Raw genomic sequence first — 20,005 nt, 5'->3', positions numbered from 1 at the left:
ACAACTTGTCATTCTTCATTCTTACAAAATAACCAAAATAGTTGATTATCATTATTTATTTATTTTCATGTCATAGTGTCTAGTTCAACACTTCAAAGAGCTATTCTCCAAGGCACAGGGCAACTATAACAAAAATACAGATGCCTGTCTTATTTTAAAAACTTTATAAAAGAAAAGTTATTGATAAGTAATTGCTATTTCCTTTGAAGTAAATGTCAAAACACTCTTGTCCATCAGTGGAGTTAGGAATTAATCTCAAGAAATAACTGTTTTAAAAACAAAATGTAGGGCATACATATACACAGAATTATATATATACACTGTTTTAATGCCAAGATGTAGGGTGTACGCATGCATTCTTATGTGTGGATCTTACTTCTGCTACTGTGCATTAGAAGTAAAATATTTTCTATAAGAACTACTGCTTCCTGTGCTGTAAGAATGTATTTTTCACAATGATGAAATCACAACTTTAGGAAACAATTGATCTTTTTAAGGCTGTACCATAAAGGTTTTGGCAATTTCAGTTTCAAATTGCTTCCATTTACATCTCCCTTTAATTGCAGTGAGTAAATGGCCATAGAATTCTATTAACTAGGTTAAAGCATGTTTCTTCTCCCTCTTATTTATCCCACTGGCTCTATAGCTGTTTGCAGTCTCTCCTATTTTATCTGGTATTTTTCTGCAGTTCTCGTCCTTAGGCGTATATAGAGACACTGATACTTGTTCTCTAGGAAGTGGAAAGAACAGAGTTGAAGGTTCTGTGGTACTTTTTTGAGGGGAAGAAAAATAGGCTGAAAACCTTTAAACATGCAATAGCTGCCCAAAAGCTGCTCTGAACAGATACAGCAATGCTTAGAACCCCCTCACAAATCAGAAAGTCCTCACATTTTTGATGCAGCACTGTTACTATAGAGGCATTTTTTGTCCTAAGGTAGTGAGGGAAAAAAAGACTGAGGGGGATTCTGGTCTAAGCCAAGCAGAATGTTTCTAGGTACCTCAACAGACCTCATATCAAGGCAATATTTATTATCAAAAGACAGATGCATACATTAGCACCATCTTCCTACTGGCTTCAGTCTCATGGTCGATGACGAAGTGTTCCCATCTTACTGGGAAAACAAATTTTAACACAATCTTCTCCAACACAGTAAGACTGGAGTTTGCCACTACCCTTCTAACTTTCCATTCCTCTCTTGAGCTCTCAGGAGTGCCTGCTCAAATCCCTCTGGGTTAAATAAGTTTTTTCTCGCTATTGTTTATTCCCATACTATCGATGTCATTGAATTTCAGCAAATGTACTCATTATAATGTATTTTTGTCCTGGAACTTTTTTCCAGCACCTAGAGAGTTTGAGGATGTTAAGTGAAAGCAATTAATGTGTAAATCACATTAATTCATTAAATTTAACCCCTCTGAGTTTTCTCAATTGACCTAAATATTTTGGTTTTTGTTAAGAACAAATTAAAGTATCTTAAAATACTGTGCCATGATGGAAAGCAAAGCAGTGAATATCTCCATATCTATGAATGAAATGCCACCAGCACCTAAGTAAATGGAGTTACTTCATCCTTGCAATGAATGCTGACATTTCTCTTTGTGCCACTCATTCCCATATGAACCTTTCTAGGATTGTTAACTACTAAGTGAACATTCTACTTGTTTAATTTGCTTGAGTACTGAACTATTTCAGTTTTTTACATGTATTTTTTAAGTCAATTTGTTAGTGTTATGTGCTTAATGCTCAGTTCAGAGATTTTCTTTTTTCCAGCGCTGCATAACTACACTTACATTTGTGTTATTATTCAGAGTCCACCCAAAGATAACATGAGGACATTCTTTTTCCCCTTTTTCCATGTTTGCGTAATAATTTGGTACCACATTTTCCCTTCCAGCTGAAAAGAGAATACATGGACATGGCGTGCTATGACATTTGTTTTGATTGTTTTGGAGTATGGTTTATGGCTATTGTCATATTGTCTTCATGAACTGTCAGCATCTACTCAAGAGCTAAAGTTGTTTAGCAATAGGATACCGCTGCATTGCTGTAGTCTTGCAGTTTGCATTGTATCCCTCAGTTTCACAATCTGATGCAGAGGAAGTATTACTCCTTAATATTTCATTTTCATTTGAACTTTCCTAGGCATTTGCAGTTGCTGGCTTGGGATCTGGGTTGACAGAGGCAGTTGTGGTTAACCCATTTGAAGTAGTGAAGGTTACCTTACAGACCAATAAGAGCACCTTCACAGAGGTAGGAAAACTGCTTCCTTCTCCTTTTTCCACCGTATTGGGAATAATGCACTTCGAGGTTTGTATTGAGAGCAGAATGTCTATAATAGATTGGCGGATGTAAATGATTTTCCCACAAGCTTAACAGAAACAGAAGAGACCCAATAGACCCAATTCAGATATGTAGAAATGTATGCAGAATTTCCAGAACATCAGCATCTCCACTGTAAGTGTTCTGTGCCTGAAATGCGCCTCCATCCCTCCCGAGCAACCAGCAACCCAGCACTGTGAGGAATTGTAACCCAGGAGTACAAACCTGAGCCCCCTGTACACAGCACATTTACCCAGCAGGCTCCAGACCTCAAGCAAGCACCAAAGGTTAGCACAAAACACCACAGCCCTGTGCCCCAGACAGAGTCTAGTTTACACTATGCTTCTTGGATGAATTTACTTAGAAGACTTCACTTTTATTAGCACAAGCTGGAAAATTGTTATATAACAAGTACATTGATAATTTAAATTCTTACTTCACTTCAGAGTTTTTTATTGAAATATTGTTTCATCCAAAGAAGTCGTTGTGCAAAACAGTGCCCATGAGTCTGGGTACTGTTGAGAGGGAAAAAAGATTAAACTGGAAAAAAGTGATTCATGAAAATCAAGTATTCTCAGGAATGCACTAGCTTCTATTAATTTTAATGCAGAAGATATTCCAGGAAAAAGGGAAGGAAGGTAGTAATATAGTTCCTTTTTTTTTTCTCATTGAATAAAAATAACAATTGTCAAATCATCTTTTTAAAAATCTTTGAGAAATTATCTGCACCATGGTAGTAGTGCCAAATCACATAAGCATCACATGAAAAGGTTGGCTGAATCCCTGGTGGGACATGATTTTTGTATATTCTACTATTAAGTTTTGACTGAGTTAATACTTGCCTTGTAACCTACTGCCTCGTAGCACTCATCTACACAAACTGAACACTTTTGGGGGATGCACAGTAAAGAGATTTATGGCCTGGCCATTTACATAATCTGTTTGGGCCAAGCTCCTCAGGTACACGCTGGAAAAATGCAGCTACTGATTTCCAAGTGCCACAGAGTAACTGGTGCCTATTCCATAACTCATCCAGAAAAGCATTTTCTTCCAGAATAAATTTTAAAATGTTTGGTAAACTCCTGTTTGATTCTTAATGCATATGAAAGACATGTTTATTTGCTGCAAGTCTCCAGTCTAGACGTTTTTTAAACTTGGGCAGCAAAGCCACTAAACCGATAAATAATGCAGAGGAGGAGTAAAATATTTAGGATCCTGGAAGAAGAGAAACTGAAAGCAGGAAAAAGCAATGTGTGAGAGGATCTGTCTCTCAAGAAGATGATGTGATAAAAATTGTGAACTATTACTGTTCCAGCAGTAGTGAACTAAGCAGATATTCTGGGTCTTTCTGCTTCACTGTTGTAAAGATGTAATTATCCTAACTTTAAAAATGCTCTGCTTTTAAGTAGAGACAAACCACTGTTATATTTTGAATAAACTATTCCTTCTAAAGTTGCAAAAGACCGATGTATTGTTTCACTTCATACATTTTAATTTTTTCTCTACTGCAAAATTTCTAATGAAGTCTGGGGTGGTTTAGTTTATAAATTTTAGCCAATTACTTCCTATAGTTACAGCATCTCTTCCTTGGTGACCTTCAGAATAATGCAATAATCAAACTGTAGCTGTCCTAAAGCATTCTGAGTTGTTTTTGTTCAGGTGAATATTCTCTAATTTAATTTAAATGCGAAGTTTCACAAAATACCATAAAATGGTATTTGGGCTCTACTAGAAACCTAGTTTACATTGCAAATATTAACTACTACCTCTAGGGAAAAAAAATCCAATGGAAATTAAGTTCTAAAATCATAAAGACTGTTATATCACAGACACATTAGTTTTTAATATATCTTTTTAAAGTGTTAGAACTTCAAAACTTGCTATAAATTAGGAAAAACTCCAGTGGCCTTATACCTTGACGTCAAGTTCTCATTAAGAAAATGTTAAAGAACATTCCACAATAAAGCATGCAAACTCAAGCCCATTGGAAGAAGCATGTCCAGAGGTTATATTATACAGCATAAGGCATTACCGTGCACTGTTTTTCTAAAAGGTTTAAGTAAAGTGTGTACCTATCCCATTGTGGAGCTTTCATGCTACATGATGAAACCTAATGCAGTTCACATATTTCTTTGACTATTGTATAGAAATAATAAATATATCTTGTTTAAAAGGAACAAGGAAGAGCATGAACACATACACTCACACCCAGACTCCTGCACACCCCCAAAGCAAATATTCACACCCTGCGGTGACAGCTGAATTGTTCTGTGGGAGCAGATCATCTTTCCAGGGCTGATAGATTTAAAGAGGAAGGCCACTATAAATCACGTATCAGCCCTTTTGTAATGTGGATAGCTCTGGGTAAAAATAATGGTGGCTTTTTGTTAAAGTAAACTGCAAGAAGCCCTACACCATGTTGTTTGGTTTTCCTTTTTTTTCCCCCCCCTTTCCCTGCAGCCCTGGATAATTCACTGACTGTAGAAGCTGGTATGATGATTAAAATCTTCTCACCTGACACAAGAGTCATGATCAATTAAACAAATACAATTTTCTGCTTTATGATGAGAAGAATCTGACTCCAGGTTCCACTGAGTAGGTCAATATCAAGTAAAAGTCAACAGCTGTGTGAAGTGCATTAACTCCAGATGTTTGTACAATAAATTCCTCTGTCTAAGGTCCTTCCATCATCAGTGATGAACCACAGCCCTTCTATGGCTTGATCAGTTGACATGATGGCACCTCCTTTGGTAAAAGGGAAATGCTGCCAGAGAGAGTCCTCTTTGTTACTAAAGGACTGAAAAGGGAAGTCAGGTGTAGACATTGCAGGTGTCTGTATTTGGACTTATAAATCCCATCTCAGGTGTTCAGCAAGTGACGGGCTTGCCCTGTGAATCACGAGAAAATCCATATTCAAGAAGAGGGATACCAAGGGATACCTTAATGTTGAAGGTTGCTGTATGATTTCTTAAAGATCTAATGTCCATTTTTGGAGCACAAAAAAGGATGTTATTGATAGTATCCTTGTTTAGTATCTCCATTTTAGAACAGATTCTGACTTGAATTCTTGGGAGTAGATAGAAAAGTAAACTCTGGTAAAATATATGCAGAGCATTAACAGAATAATATTTGTTATTAAATATGAAAAAACCAGAATGAAACTCTGTATTAAAGATGAAACTTGTCAGTCACCTCAATAAGCTGTCATATGCTGTGTCAGATATAGAAGCATCATTTGGCTGATGCTGTTGATCTACCATGGTGATATTTTGAAATGGAAAGCTATTAAACAAATAAGTGTATTGAAATCAGTGGTTTTCACAGTGGTGTAGTCAAAATTCTTCTATATTTTCATGTTTGAACCTCCTAGTGGAAGTCGTGTTTTGCCTTTCTAATTATAGATTTGGCTACCCAGAGCTTTATGGCTTTATGGGTTTTTTTGGCTTTATGCTTTAGAGAAAGCCAAACTCTATTCAACAACTTTTGGAAAGCAATACTTCTATAATGCTGCTAAAAAAAATGTAAAATATTCAGAAGGGGAATACTAATTCTGAATTTCACAGTATATTCAAAAAAAGATCAAAGGTATATGTAGTCAGGCAGATGCTATCTGATATGAGGCAGTTTCTTCCCTTTTGCCTTTTATAAAATGGAAATCTGTTACAGTACTATTCTTTTACAGTACTCGAGTCCTGCTTTCATCTTATTCAGCAATAAGAAAAATGGAGAATCTTTTTTTCATTAAAAAATTCATTTTTTTCATTGTGATTTTTATACGGTCACAGGAAAGGGAAAATAACAAATACAGTGATACTTAATATAAAATTACAAGAATTGGCAGGACTGTCTTTGTCAACAGGATGGAAATGATGCTATGTTTATTGTTTTCTTTTTGTAAAGATGATCTCTTCCTTCTTTTGCTTGTGTAGCAACCTTCTAGCTTTGTTCAAGCTCAGCAGATCATTAAAACTGGTGGTCTGGGCTTCCAAGGACTCAACAAAGGCCTTACTGCAACACTGGGCCGTCACGGAGTTTTTAACATGGTTTACTTTGGATTCTACTTCAATGTGAAAAACATTCTTCCAGTCAATAAAGTAAGTTCTTCATACAATGCAATAGACAATCAGATAAGAAGTTTGACATTTTAATTCATACTTTATTTTTCTGTGCAAAGCTGTGGTATTTAGTGATATACAGTGACTAACCTAGCCCTGTTTTGCAGAGATCCATAGCATTTTATTGGAAGAAAATCAAGGACTTGATCTTCTCACTTTTTAAGCAAAGCTGAGCATGGTCATATTTGAATTATCATTTTTATTAATTTCCCTTTATAGCATGGTAGTAGTGCGAAAAGGCAGCAAATGGGATACAGACATGTTGTGCTTATGTTGGGTATGTATGTACTTTCTTTGGGGAAAACTGGCTTAGAAGAGAAAAACCAGTTTCTAGAACTTCTGTCAATATTCACAAAGGGGCTAAGCTGCAGAGATGGCCACGCTGCAGTATCTAGGTTATTCTGGCCAGGCACTGGACCTATTTACTCAAAAAGCGAGTTCAACCTAGTATTGAAGGATGACAGGGAAGTTTCATCCTTATGGGAGTGAGACAGTCCAAAACAGGATGTAAAGGGTCAAGTACAGGAACTTTATATCACTTATAATTAAAGAAAAAAATCATTATAGCTGTCATTTCACTTAAAGAAATGTTGCTAGTCCTATATTACTTTAAATAACAAAGGAAGAAAGCATTCCCTTTACAACAAAAGGAAATTTTACTAATGAAAATGTGGTAACAGCAACTTTCTAAATGACTGTGTGAGAAACAACTCATGGTTTATTAATGATTCCAGTATGCTACTTACTGCAGTCTGTTTTCACTGATGTGATTTTTAGATGATGACAGTTAAACAGTCACAGGTGTAATTTGTAGTAATATACATGTAAGAAGGTGCAATTCACATCAAAAGGGATCGGTTTCTATTCCCAGATGAAGTAACACCTCTTTTTTTCCTGCACTTCTGAGTAGCCTGGTATTTTTGTTGGCAGCGTTGTGTAAATGAAGAAAAGCTCCATTTCTTATTTACAGATTATTACAGTAAATTGAATTGTTCAAGAGTGGCTGACCCACAAGTTTCTACAAGTTTCTTACAGTATATCTAAGCATATTTTATACAGTGTACTTTAGTCACACATTCTAAAAACTCAAGGCACAAGCATAGCTTGTTACTAAGATGGGGTAAACATTTTTGTGTTGATCAAAAGATTTAAAAATTATAATCACTGTTAGAAGAAAGTTCAGGAAAATATGCAAGTAAGGACAGAAACTAGCATGCAGCTTCTATGGGAATCATGGCTAATGTTCTTGCATAGGAATTGAATAGTAATAATATTTGGCATAAGCATACTTTTCTTGATTTCAGATTTTAAAAAATAGGAAGCAAGTATTATATTATTAGAAAGATTCAGAGTTTTATGATATAAAGGAAATTAGTAATTCCTACAGATTTTGTATGATGCAGAAAAATTTTAACATCTATGACATGGTTTAAATATATGTAGAAAACAAAAGGGAAATTTCTTCAATGTCAGCCAGTGGCCGAGCTGTCCTCAAATATTAGCAAAATCAAAAGGCAATTTAATCAGCGTGGGGTTAACTGCTAATAAGTGGAGATGTTTGCCTTGTGCTTGATTTGGTGGCTTCCACAGTGGCTTCTATCTGTGCTAGTAAATGCAGGAGCAGCCCTGGAACTCAGCCACCTGTACTGCTGAACTTCCCCTGGCACAGTGCCTGTGTGGGGCTTGGGAGCCAGGCAAGGCAAGGAACCCTTCCTAATGAGCTTTCTCTTCCCATTTTTCAATTTCTTGAGAAAATGTATTAAATATCAGTCAAATAAATGAATCAAAATATTCATTCCAACTGACAGAATGCAGCCAGTCTGTTTTGAATTTGACAGCATTCTGTAGTGCTAATAGAGCTACGTGGACTCTAGGCCAGCCAGCATCAGTGCCACAGACAGGCTGTACAGAGAGATACAGCCAATAATTTTAATAATTCTATTAATGGGATCCCATTAAAATCAATGCAAAACTTAGCCTGAATTTAAGAAGACATAGATCAGGCCTCATCTGGCCGGTGCAGGCCATCATTGTGTCTCAGGTACATGCACTGAATTTCAGTGACTGCTAAATGGAAGTATTTAAAAATAATTTATGACCTATAACTTAAACCTCTTCTGTCAGTGGGCAGGTACTAGAGGCTTAGAGTTATCAAACCTGTACCAGGAATTTGGTAGAAGCTGGACTGCAGTTAGTCTGAAAAATATTAAACAGTTGTTAATTTGTCTAGATTTCTCACATACTTGATTTCATTACAAAATCTAGTTCACTATTTTTGTATATTTTACCAGAAAAGAAAGTCTTAAAGCAAATCTTGTAATATTGACAAATATATAAAAATTATAATATAGAAAAATTGTGAAATAAGAATACTACACTTGTAAAATAATTTTGACTATTGACTATGTATTTGCTGTCCACCATCTGTAACATAAGTGGAAAATGTATGAAAATCTCTGAATGAGCCTTTTAGCTGTCAGCTAAACTATGCATTAAATTTGCATTCCAGTTAGGGATGTTTGCTTCCCATTTTGCCAAAAACAAAAAATCTTGTTGGTTGGGGCGATGTTTTAAATGTCCATAATAAATAATTTTTCCTATTTTTCAGTCTATTCTGCTAAACAGACCATTTGCAGCCAACCTTGTGCTCTGTTTACTGAAAATGGAATAAGCCAAATTTTTTTCAATGGCCACTAATGTACCAACCATAGAGAATTAGCAGCTATGCCTCTGCCCTAGCAATGAAATTTTGCAAATGGCATCTACATTTATAGCGCATTTATAGGTGTCCAGCAGCTTTCACTTTGCAATTTTTTATCGTAATTAGATTTGCTTTTAAACATTAGTTTTGTTAGAACCTTTGCTCACTGCCTCCTCCAAGTGGCTGCCACATTTCTTAACAGTATGAAATTTCCTCACACCTGCTAAAAGCCCCCTTGGAAATGTGGCCAACTGCAAGACCCATTTCAAGCTGGGCACTGGCAGCCCCAGCTGCTGCAGATGTGCCTCCTCTTACAAGGGCTGCTGCATCCCACCAGGGGTGCTGAGAATGCATGGTCTTGTAAGACAAAGGGGCTCTGAACTTCTGGAGGCAAGGAAGAGGTGGGGAAACCCAAATGGGCTGTTCAGCTTGGTGAGAAAGTAAAAGGGAAGACAATAATTTTATTTTAGTACCTTTCAGATCCATGCCAATGTAGAAGTTCTATGTAGGAATAGAGAGAAAAGTGAAAAGTGGATGTGGTGCAATGGACTTGAAATAGTAAGCCAAGGTGATTTAGGAGAAGACTGGATCAGAATGAGTAGTGGAATAACCTCAGACCCACTAAGCTCTGCTTTTAGAAAAAAAAATTAGTTTTAATTTTTTGACACCTAAATTTATATTGATTCTTTATACTAATGACATTTCCCAGATATTACAGTGATGAATTTCATAGAAAAGCCTTTCTTATGAGGTTTATGATAAAAAAAAAAAAATCAAGTTATAGCAACGCTGGTGTTGACTATGGTACATTTGGTTAGAGTCCAGTTTTGTGAATGGGCAAAGTTTCAAAAGGGGTCTTCTTTTCTTCTCTAGATACCAGAAACATTGGCTTTATTCTATTTGCATTTAAATCACTGTATGTACAGAATGAACAGAATTTTTTTTGCTAAGATCTTTGCTAAAAAGGGCTACAATTCTTGTACCACAAGTGATTATAATTTGCTTATTATCAGTATGTTTCATGTTTTGTGAAATCAAGGTATTGAGTTTTTCTGCAAGTAATAAAGAGCTCTGTTGATTTTGACATTTCTTTCTTAGCACCTGTATGGGCATCATCCAGTGTATATTATGGAAGTTTTAACTTATTTTTCTTGTTGCTAATCAGGAAATGAAAGCTTCTTTCTTGGTTTCTTTTCCATTTAAAAACACGGGGGTTTAGGAAATAAAAAAGCTGTCTTATTTTAACATTGTGCTGATGTTCTAACACAGCAAGATCATTTGTTACTTCAATGATGATTTTCTGTAATTAAAGCACCTTCATGACAGAAGTAAGCTGCACATAAAGAATCTGACGTAGCAAAAAAAGTGTCCTTCTGTTGAAAACCGATAGCAAAACCAAATTATGTGCATAGGAAATGTTCTGGAACACACTTCCCTATGACTTCCACTACTTACAGAAATAAGATTAAACCTGCTTCAAGGGACTTTGACTCCCAGATAAACTCTGCGTTCTTTGAAGTCATAGAAATGCCAAAGTAGGAGGTCTTTCTAAAAGATCAAATAAAACCCAGTTGAACGGTGAACTGTGAGTGAGCAAAGAAGTTTTTAGATGCACTTCTAACCCACTTCTAACTTTTCCCGTGTGCTTATAGTAGGGTTCAGAAACAATCTGTTGTAAATTCTTCAGCCAATTAGCTGAGTGAATTACCACCGTTTATAATGCGCAGAACGTGGAGGCTCTCTTGCCGTTGTGCCGAGTTGGATTGTTAATAACAGGAAGCTAGCACTTCTCAGTACAGTGGATCAGCTACATGTGAAAATAAATGTAAAAAACCTGGAGGGGAATGGCAGCAGACTGAGATTAGTCTTTATTTAATTTAGCATTTGGGGGTCCAACACACAAATGAGTGTTTTAGTAGGCTTCATGGTGGAAGTTGCTGTCATTTGTAAAATATTCTGGCCAATTAGCTAATAGTGTGCTTGGATTTCTCCTGTTTTGATACAGTAATACTAAGTACATTGTGAAGCCCAATTATACAAATCATCCCCATATGCCATACCAGTCTTTCTTTATGAACTGTGTTTATAAATCCTGTGTGAGGAAATGTGTACTTCAGCAATTTAGACCATGTGTAAAAACATAGCCAATAGGATTGTCAAGAAAACAAGTTCCAGCATAGGAAATCCTAATGTGTTCCGCTAAAATAACACGAGTGGGTTGTGTGAGTTTTCTGATTAAATGCTTATTACTTTCTAGTGCTTAACCTGCACAGGTCTTTCCGTTTCCCTTTTTATTCTTTCTTTCCTCTTTTTTTTTTTTTTTTTGTAGGATCCAAATTTGGAGTTTTTGAGGAAATTTGGAATTGGGCTGTTCTCAGGAACAATAGCCTCAATTATTAACATTCCTTTTGATGTTGCAAAAAGTAGGATTCAAGGACCACAGCCAGTTCCTGGAGAGATCAAGTACAGAACCTGTTTTAAAACTATGGCAACAGTCTATAAAGAGGAAGGGTAAAACATTTTTATTTTAATAAATGTCCAGACCTCTGTTTTAGTTCATATGGGTCCATAAAACCACGTTGTTATATTTCAGATTTGATGAGGACCATTAAGCCACCCTTGAACTCACATATCAAAAGAGCCCAATGTAGCATTTTGAAAATTTTTTTTACAATTACAAGGACATATCTTCCTGCTACATATGAACTTTTACAAGAGACTTACAAGATGATTATTACCTTGTCAAAATTTATGCTCCCCAAGTAAATGCTTCACATATCTCATGCATAATTTTTTCAATTCTTCATTTTGTAAAAGGAAAATATGAACAGAAAACAGACTGTTTCTCAGATTAATCTAATTGCAATTATGCAGGCCTCTGTACCTTTAAAATTATTGCTGAAATAATTAAACTGAGGACAGATCCTTTTGGTAATAATGTTTTCCAACTTTTAAAAATATTTCTCAAATGGTGACTGAGTTGTGGCTTTGATATTCAATTATATCAGTCATTTTGTCCCTGTATGCAGCTGTTGTTAACAGACTTGTCTTGAAAGTAAACCCATCTCACTGATTAAAGTCAGATTTCTGATTGGCTAGGCTCACAACATTGCTTTAGTGACTGAACATTGATTAACTTTTTCTCTTCATCTGATCTGCCTCTGTAAAATGTTAAAATCCAGATACAGCCTGCTATTGAACATGTGTAATTTCAAATAATTGCCTCTAAATGCTCTGCCAGCATTTTAACAAACATATGCTACAATTCCATTCTTCTTTTAGAGCAAGGATATTGTTTGAAATGTTTTGTTTGTTTTTCTTCTGCTACAGATTTCTAGCTTTGTACAAAGGCTTGCTTCCCAAGATCATGAGGCTGGGTCCAGGTAATTTTCCTTCTGTCATTTCTATTTTGCTTTTGTTCTTGCTTTCTCTTCCCATTTTTCAATTTCTTGAGAAAATGTATTAAATATCAGTCAAATAAATGAATCAAAATATCTTTCACTTTGAATGGTTTCTTTTTAAAATAGCATCATCTAGTAGTATCATGGATGGACTTGGCTAAATATGTGTCTAAAAAAATCGTTTACACATATACAGCAGAGAATTACAAATCCAAGTAACTGCTGGTTTGTGCAATTGTCTTACCTACGAACAAACCAAAGTACATGCAAATGACAGAACTGTAAAACTTTTGGAAGTTTCTTAAAGTTTCTTATTCCTTCTAATGTGATCTTTTGAGTTCATTAGGACTATTCCATACCTATGTGCACTCAGCCTAAAATGCAGGTTAGAGTGTCTCCATAAAATGCACTCAACTAGTCAAAGCACAGCCCAAGCATATTGAATTCCAGTTACTTTCTTCTCCTATGCCCTATGGGGGCAGACACTAAAAACCTGATAGCAGAGCTGGGAAGAGACTTGTATGGCCCTGGAAAACTAGAGGACAAGGATATCTTAAAACTGGTGTTGTTGTCTGACCCCTTCTTACTAATTGTTGCTCCAAATGTGGGAGCACAGTGGTTGAGAGCTGTATCTTCTTCAGTTTGTAGAGGTTTTTTTTTCCTGACTGGTTTTGATTAATCATGAAAGCAAAGCACTTTGGGCCCTCACACTTTGTCAGCCCACAAAGGCAGTCTGCATCAAAAAGAGCAGAAGCCCCAGTTTGAACACTATCCCATTCCCATGGAATTGTATTTCCAGTTGTTCAAGCTGGTTGTTTAATATGCAAGAACACACATAGGTGAAGCAAGTAGGTACAGAGCCTGTTCTGCAGTATAAAGGAGGCATTAGGTTTGTCTGTAAATGTTTGCATATCCAATCCATCTGGCTAAGTACTAGACCATGCCTGGTTATTGTGCAGGGTGAGGAAGAAGGTGGGGAGGGGAAACAAGGAGCTCTGGAGCTGAAAGCCTTTTCCCTCACCCTCCAAAGACACTAGATTACACACAAAACAAAGAGAAGGCAGTGTTTAGCTTTCCCAGTATGTCTTAGCACAGCAGATTTTGGAATAAAATTTTCCATCTTACAAATGACTGTGCATTCTGGCCCCAATCCAGCAAGTCAGTTACATGTGAACTTCATTCTAAATACTTTTGTAGTTATGTTGGCTAGCTAACATAAAGGTTTAACTTTCTGATGAAACAATAACATAATCTTTATTGTGACTGGGAAGGTAATTCCTTCTTCCAACATGTGAGTGTTTACAGGAAAAGAGATACACAAACTGATCATACAGTATGAGATTTGGAATCAGCCTTGATTTGTGTTCAAATCACATCTGAGACATTATGTCTATGATTTGTTTGTTGGTCAAAGCCTTTTACAAACATCTGCTCTGTCTAGCGGTCTGTGAGTTCCTTTTCATGGAGAATTTCATAGAGAACAAATTTGATGTTGGTTCCTTAGAGTAAATGATATGGAGAAACTCATGTGGTAATTCTGTGTGCCTGGTTGTCTTAGCCCATCCCTAGAAAGGTGAGCCCAGTTCAGCAGAAGCCTCCTTTGTTAGAGGTGCCACTCCAAGCCACCAACTGAACCAACAGGCAAAGGCAAGAAGATATTTATGCCCCAGTGCTGGTACCCACAAATAATATACTTTTACTCATTCAGCCTGGTTCTCTTTGTCCATGTTCTCCATCTAGAAGCTTCTCCATGTATGTGTGTATATATATATATATATATATATATATATGTATATATATATATATATGTATATATACCTTCTGAAATGTTCCCTTTTTTTAATCTCATACAGTAATTACAGCCCAGTTGCAGTCTGACTTCACTAACAGTAAAGATACTTTATGGCTTTCAAGCTGGGATTTTATACTGTTACCAATTCTAGCAAATAATGCCATTTCATTAGATCAAAATTTTGCCTGTGGATTTCTGGCCAGGAAAGAGTATATCCATTTCCTTATCATGATTTTCTGCTTTAGACATGGCAAAAAAACAGGTGAAAAACTCTCTTGAATATTACCTGGTAGCATTTTTAACATCCAGGAGATGAATTTTTGTCATTCCTCCAGTCATGTTGCTCTTTCATGGCCAAATCCAATTAAACAGGCACACAAATATACATATATTCAAATGAAAAATTTCACTTGTAGAAGAACAAAGAAAAATATCAATCTTGAAAAATTATTAGGAAAAATCACACTGAGGGTGAATTTGATTTAATATACAAGCTATTGACATCAACTTTATGATCTAATATGAAGTAAAATTGGTATGGTTTATGAATTGGTGAATTTTTAGTGAACTCAGGAAATAGTAGAACTATCCATTTTGTGAATAAGGCTTTGCCATATTCTGTTTTATATTCCACACTAGAAATGCTCTATAAAAACTTGAAAATACTGGATCTTCTATGTAGTAAAATAATATCTTTTCTTCTAGGTGGAGCAGTGATGCTTTTGGTTTACGAATATGTTTATGCATGGCTTCAGGACACAGTTAATCACAAGTAGCACTTCTGAAAAAATGTACCCTTTAAAACTGTATGCATTCTAAAATACACTATAATAAAGCAAAAGTGATTCTTATCCTTTTTAGTGTTGAATAAATACCCTCAGATTGCACTGATGTTAATACAGTTCCAAACAAATATGGTCTCTAGGTCCTGATCCAAGAAAACATTTGACTACATGTTTTTCTGTAAGTGCATAATTAAACAGCACTGGGTATTTGTAACTGTTTTGCTGGATCAAGAGAAAATATAAAGCAGACATTAAGACAGTGAGTTTTAAAGGACAAACTGGAATTTCTTGACACAGAAACATCCTATGTAACCATATACTTTTTTAAAAGTTTCAGCTGAAATGGCAAGATAAAAACTTTCAGGGCATTTTAAAGGAAAAAAATGAATAATCCTGGGGGGGCAGATACTAAGCTAATGTAAACTGACAGCTCCATTGACCCCACATTAAGAAAATGATCCATACTCTGCAACTCTTCAGTCAGTCTTGAGTCCAGTTCCAATTCAGTCCAGTACGATTTCAGCATTCATAGAAGAGTTTTTCAAGTTCAAGTTTGGATAGAAAAGAACAGCACAAGTAGTCACACCCTTAAAAACATGCACACTACTAAATATCCTACTTGTTCTTAGGCATATATATATGAATCTCATTCAGATCACAGAAGATACTGGAAGTAATTAGTATGCATCAAGTTACAGAAAAATGCAAACCAACCTGGAATTCATAGAAGAAATGAGTAAATAAATTAACAGCAAAAAGTAATTTTAGGCATATGAGATTTTTCTGCAATTTCTTTTCTCCACTTTGATATGCTATCCCAAAAGAGCTGTCCTGTGATAAAAATACTCAGTGCACCCTGACTGCCCCTTTAGCCTTTCATTTCCACCATGGAATGGTGAAACAAGCTTGTAGACTGATAGCACATCTGCAGTTGTAATTAGCTAGCCATACACCTCAAAGAAATGCACCTTTCTGTGGGTAAAAAGACATTGCTCTGAAGCTAAAGCTTTTGCTTTTCCCAGTCACTGTAAATGTAAATATTTCAGGGATGTACTTGCATTCTTACTAGCCATTCTAACTCAGTGAAATACAGTAAATTCTGCTATGCTGACTGAAAACATAGTTTCTGTTTGTGCAGTTGTGTCATTCTACATTTTCTTTTTAAAAAGCTTTTTAAATAATTTAAAATCACGCATTATTCTGCTATAAAAATGCCTCCATTATCTAATTTGGTTTGTTGTCAAGCAAGCATATATATCTTGCTATTACTGAAAGTTTCAGAATCTCCCCATCCTAGGCTCACTCTGTTAACAGTAATGTTCTTCCTCTGAAGGAGGTACAAACCTTTTCCTTAGCAGTCCTGAAGAAGTATCTCTCTGCATTTTTACTTGGAAATGGCAGTTCACATGTGGAGCCTTCATCTCAAGAGTGTTTTCAATGCATTGGAAAAGCAACAAAAAGCTAAAAATAGGAAAGTGTTTTCAGCGCTTCCAAGGATGCCTGTATTAACATGCTCAATAAGCCTCTCCTTTGTCTGAATTTGGCAACGGTGGCTTTTCATACCTATGCTATTTCATAGCTAAAATCAATAAAATTAGCTCTGTAAAAGTTTATGGTTTTAAGCAACTGTTCCTGGTTGTTGCATTTTATTATCAGTGCTTGGCCAAAGAGAAGACACTACTAAGATAATTTCAAAAAACGAAAGCAAAATGCTTTATAATTTGTCTTTTATTAATTTAGAGCATTCAAAATATAAAAATAAAATGCTTTAAACATACTGTATATACATATATAGCCTTCGGTTTTACATCCTTTCCAACATGATTTTTTTCAGTTAGTAGCTCAGCCTGATCTTGGATAAAAGGAGAAACATTTGAAAACAGAAAACAGGTTGGTATGAAAAAACAAACCTATGAATGTGCCAGACCAATGCCCCATTACTCCTTGTGCAATGTGGGCTGAAACTGAGTTTTACACCAAACATCATCTGAACTGGGACCATGCAAACACAGTTTGGTTGAAGGAAGTATTATTAGGCTTCACTGATTTCTTTGGAAACATTTAACAGTCTGGGAATGAGGTGTAGACTTTCCAGATTAAAAATTTAATTCTGCACTCACATATACTGCGTATTTCCCAAATGCATCCACTCACCTCAGTGGGTTCACTCCAGATTTATACCCTTGTACTTGACAGCAGCAGTTAACCCTTATTTGTTATTTTTTAGGAAACAGGTCCCTTTTTCTTTTTAATTTAATGTAAAATGGATGCAGTTTTCAGTTTACCCGTGAGTATAAGCAGTGAAATAGTCCTTGAGCAAAGGATTATTCTACATTATAGGTTTAATTTTTTTTAAAAAATTGTGAAACTTCACACCAAAAAAATCCATCACAGGCAGTTCACCAAGAGCCCAGGTCAGGCACTTTTGCTCACTCTGAGCAACACTGTCTGCACGCAGCCCCGCTGACTTCCCATTCAGGGGTAAGGTACCATGTACAGCAGGCAGATGCGCGGAGAGCTGTACCTAAACAAACACAAGACAAAAAGGTTTATGATGGTGTATCCCATGGGAGTAATAATTAACATAATGTCCTGTCCTTGTTTTATAAATTATCTTGATTTACCTAAAGAAAATGACAGTAACTGATACAAGCAAAGGATCTCTCTCTCCATCTCCCAAAACACACTAATTCCTCATTGGAATGTCAGGAAAGACAATTTTATTCCAGAAATGACCTCATGTTACTCAAGAAAATTTGGAAAATTTTTAACACAGGCACACTTTGTTACAGGCTTGCAAAGTCTTGAAGCTCAAAAAAGCTGTGCTTTGAAAAGTTTCTCTTCTTTTTTTTTTTTGTTTGTTTGTTTTCTTTTCCCTTTGGTGCCCCTTCTTTGAGTTCTATGGAAAACAATAAGTAGACTCACTCAATAATTCTGTAATCCAGTACAGAACGACTAAGTTGAAAGCTAAAATCCTCTTGGCAACTTAATCACTTATCTACTTATGATCTTCTTCTTATCTTTTTTATTCCCCCATTTTATCTTTAGTGAAGAGCTTGTCTAGTATTAAAATTATTTCTTCTTCATGGTGTTAAGGCTCATCTTATTTCAGCCAAAACAGCATAAAGAATAACATCCATCATGTCACTAACAGTGTGGCAGATTGGAAATGCACTTGTGTGCACTTTAGTGGTTTCAAAGAAACATTCTTGAAAAAGTGTTCTACTGGATAACAAGGGTTTCAGCATCTCATTAAAGCTACACAGCTGTTGAATATCTTTGAGGCTGAAGAACATGAACCACATCCAAGATCAGATCTTTGTTTCCTTGGGGCCAAAATACAATATCTGTGTTCTTTACAGAAATGCAGTTCTGTTAACTATTTTTTAGTGCAAGAAGCAAAGGTGGCAGCAGCCAGCGGAATCCATCCATATTTCAGTGGACATACTCTACATGACATTAATACTGAGTACTTAGATTGTTATGAAAATTTACCCACAGCTGTCTTGGTGATGAAAGCTGGAAATCCACAAAAAGAGAACTGTATTTTAAGAAGGAACTGTATTTTACTTTCCCACTGAATTAGTGCTCAATATGGGATGCAAATTGAATATATGAAGAAAGGTACTTTCTCCTTTGCTTTAACTATGTCTACAGTAATTTAAGTTATTGCAAAACACTTTTAAAAATACACAATATATTAATTGTCTATGATGGATATGAAATGTTACACCAGGCTTTTTCTTTTTTTTCCCACATTCATATTCTGAACATACCTACAGCATGGGAAAAGCATAATAATAGTCAGAACTTTATTATTGCCCAAGGAAAACAGGTAAAATTTCAAAAATCAGGATGTTAGTTCTCTTGGGATTAAAGTTTAAAGCAGAATAACTGGCACGGAGTACTTGCCACTGCATACAGAAATGTAGAAAGGAAATTTGCTAATATTAAATATCTCTGTAGCACCACCACCAGTATACCTATAAGGGGAAAAAAAAATGCTTCAGAACAACAATGTAAACTTTACCAAGAGCCATACTTTACATTCATTAAAGCAGAAATTAAAGACAAGGTCCTGTTTAAAAAATTACAACATAATCTGGACACAAGTGAGCTGAGAATTATGGTACAATTCTTTTTCTCAGTGGGGTTTGTGACTGATAGGGCTTTTTAAGCATCTCTGCACAGGTTGCACACTAACAGCATTTTCCTCTACAGTTTTCCATTTTGTTTGGGTATCTTCCACCCATTTCTGTTTGTACAATTTATATGAATGTGGTGTTTCGTGAATCTGGGAGGCTGGGTATAACTGTGGAGAGTTACTTAGCTGGACTTCTGCCTTTAACTCTTCTGCCAAAGAGATAACTATTTCATAAGATGTTGAAGCCTCCACTGTAGTCACAAAAACATGACAAAAAACCCCTACCTAAACATCATCACCTATCACCCCACCATGCAAAGATGCAGAAAATAACTAGAAACCATCTTTTTAACCTAAAAAAAAAAAAAAGTAAGAAACGTACTGGAAGGTGAAAACAAATGCTGTCAAAAGCCTCTATTTACAAATGGATAAAATCACAAAGATCTTACTACTGCCTGACGATGGCAACATGCCAGAAAAATCTGAAAGCCACCTATTGCCTTCATTCTATATTTGATTACCAAAACCCAATAAAACAACAATAAAGGACCTCTTAATAACAGTGGATTGTATAATCTCATCAGTTATAGGGTTGTTCTCTAGGCAATTGGCAAAAACAATTCCCATTCAGCCACCCTTGCTGATTCAAGGCATAGCAGAATTTTCTGTGATGATTGTTCTTTATTGATTTTTGCACAAACCTTAGTAACAATTGCACATTTAGAAAGTTTGCAATGATTAAGAATA

The 20,005-nt window shown here is 35.8% G+C and overlaps 1 protein-coding gene across 2 annotated transcripts in view; it reads left to right on the top strand.

The window, feature by feature from the left end:
- Positions 1-15,682, top strand: part of SLC25A21 (solute carrier family 25 member 21) — a 236,920-nt gene extending 221,238 nt beyond the window's left edge. For both annotated transcript variants that reach the window (XM_088057513.1, XM_088057514.1), the window contains exons 6-10: positions 2,144-2,251; positions 6,250-6,414; positions 11,466-11,647; positions 12,467-12,519; positions 15,035-15,682. In XM_088057513.1, coding sequence (XP_087913639.1) covers positions 2,144-2,251; positions 6,250-6,414; positions 11,466-11,647; positions 12,467-12,519; positions 15,035-15,105 — 579 coding nt within the window. In that variant the 3' untranslated portion in view covers positions 15,106-15,682. The remainder of the gene's footprint in view (positions 1-2,143; positions 2,252-6,249; positions 6,415-11,465; positions 11,648-12,466; positions 12,520-15,034) is intronic.
- Positions 15,683-20,005: the final 4,323 nt, after the last annotated feature.

Source organism: Pseudopodoces humilis, chromosome 7 (assembly GCF_049639895.1).
Source record: "Pseudopodoces humilis isolate 2021_Gansu_Grassland_sample_001 chromosome 7, ASM4963989v1, whole genome shotgun sequence".
Classification (NCBI taxonomy): domain Eukaryota; kingdom Metazoa; phylum Chordata; class Aves; order Passeriformes; family Paridae; genus Pseudopodoces; species Pseudopodoces humilis.
The sequence above is the reverse complement of the archived record's forward strand: the minus strand, read 5'-3'. Positions and strand labels throughout refer to the sequence as shown.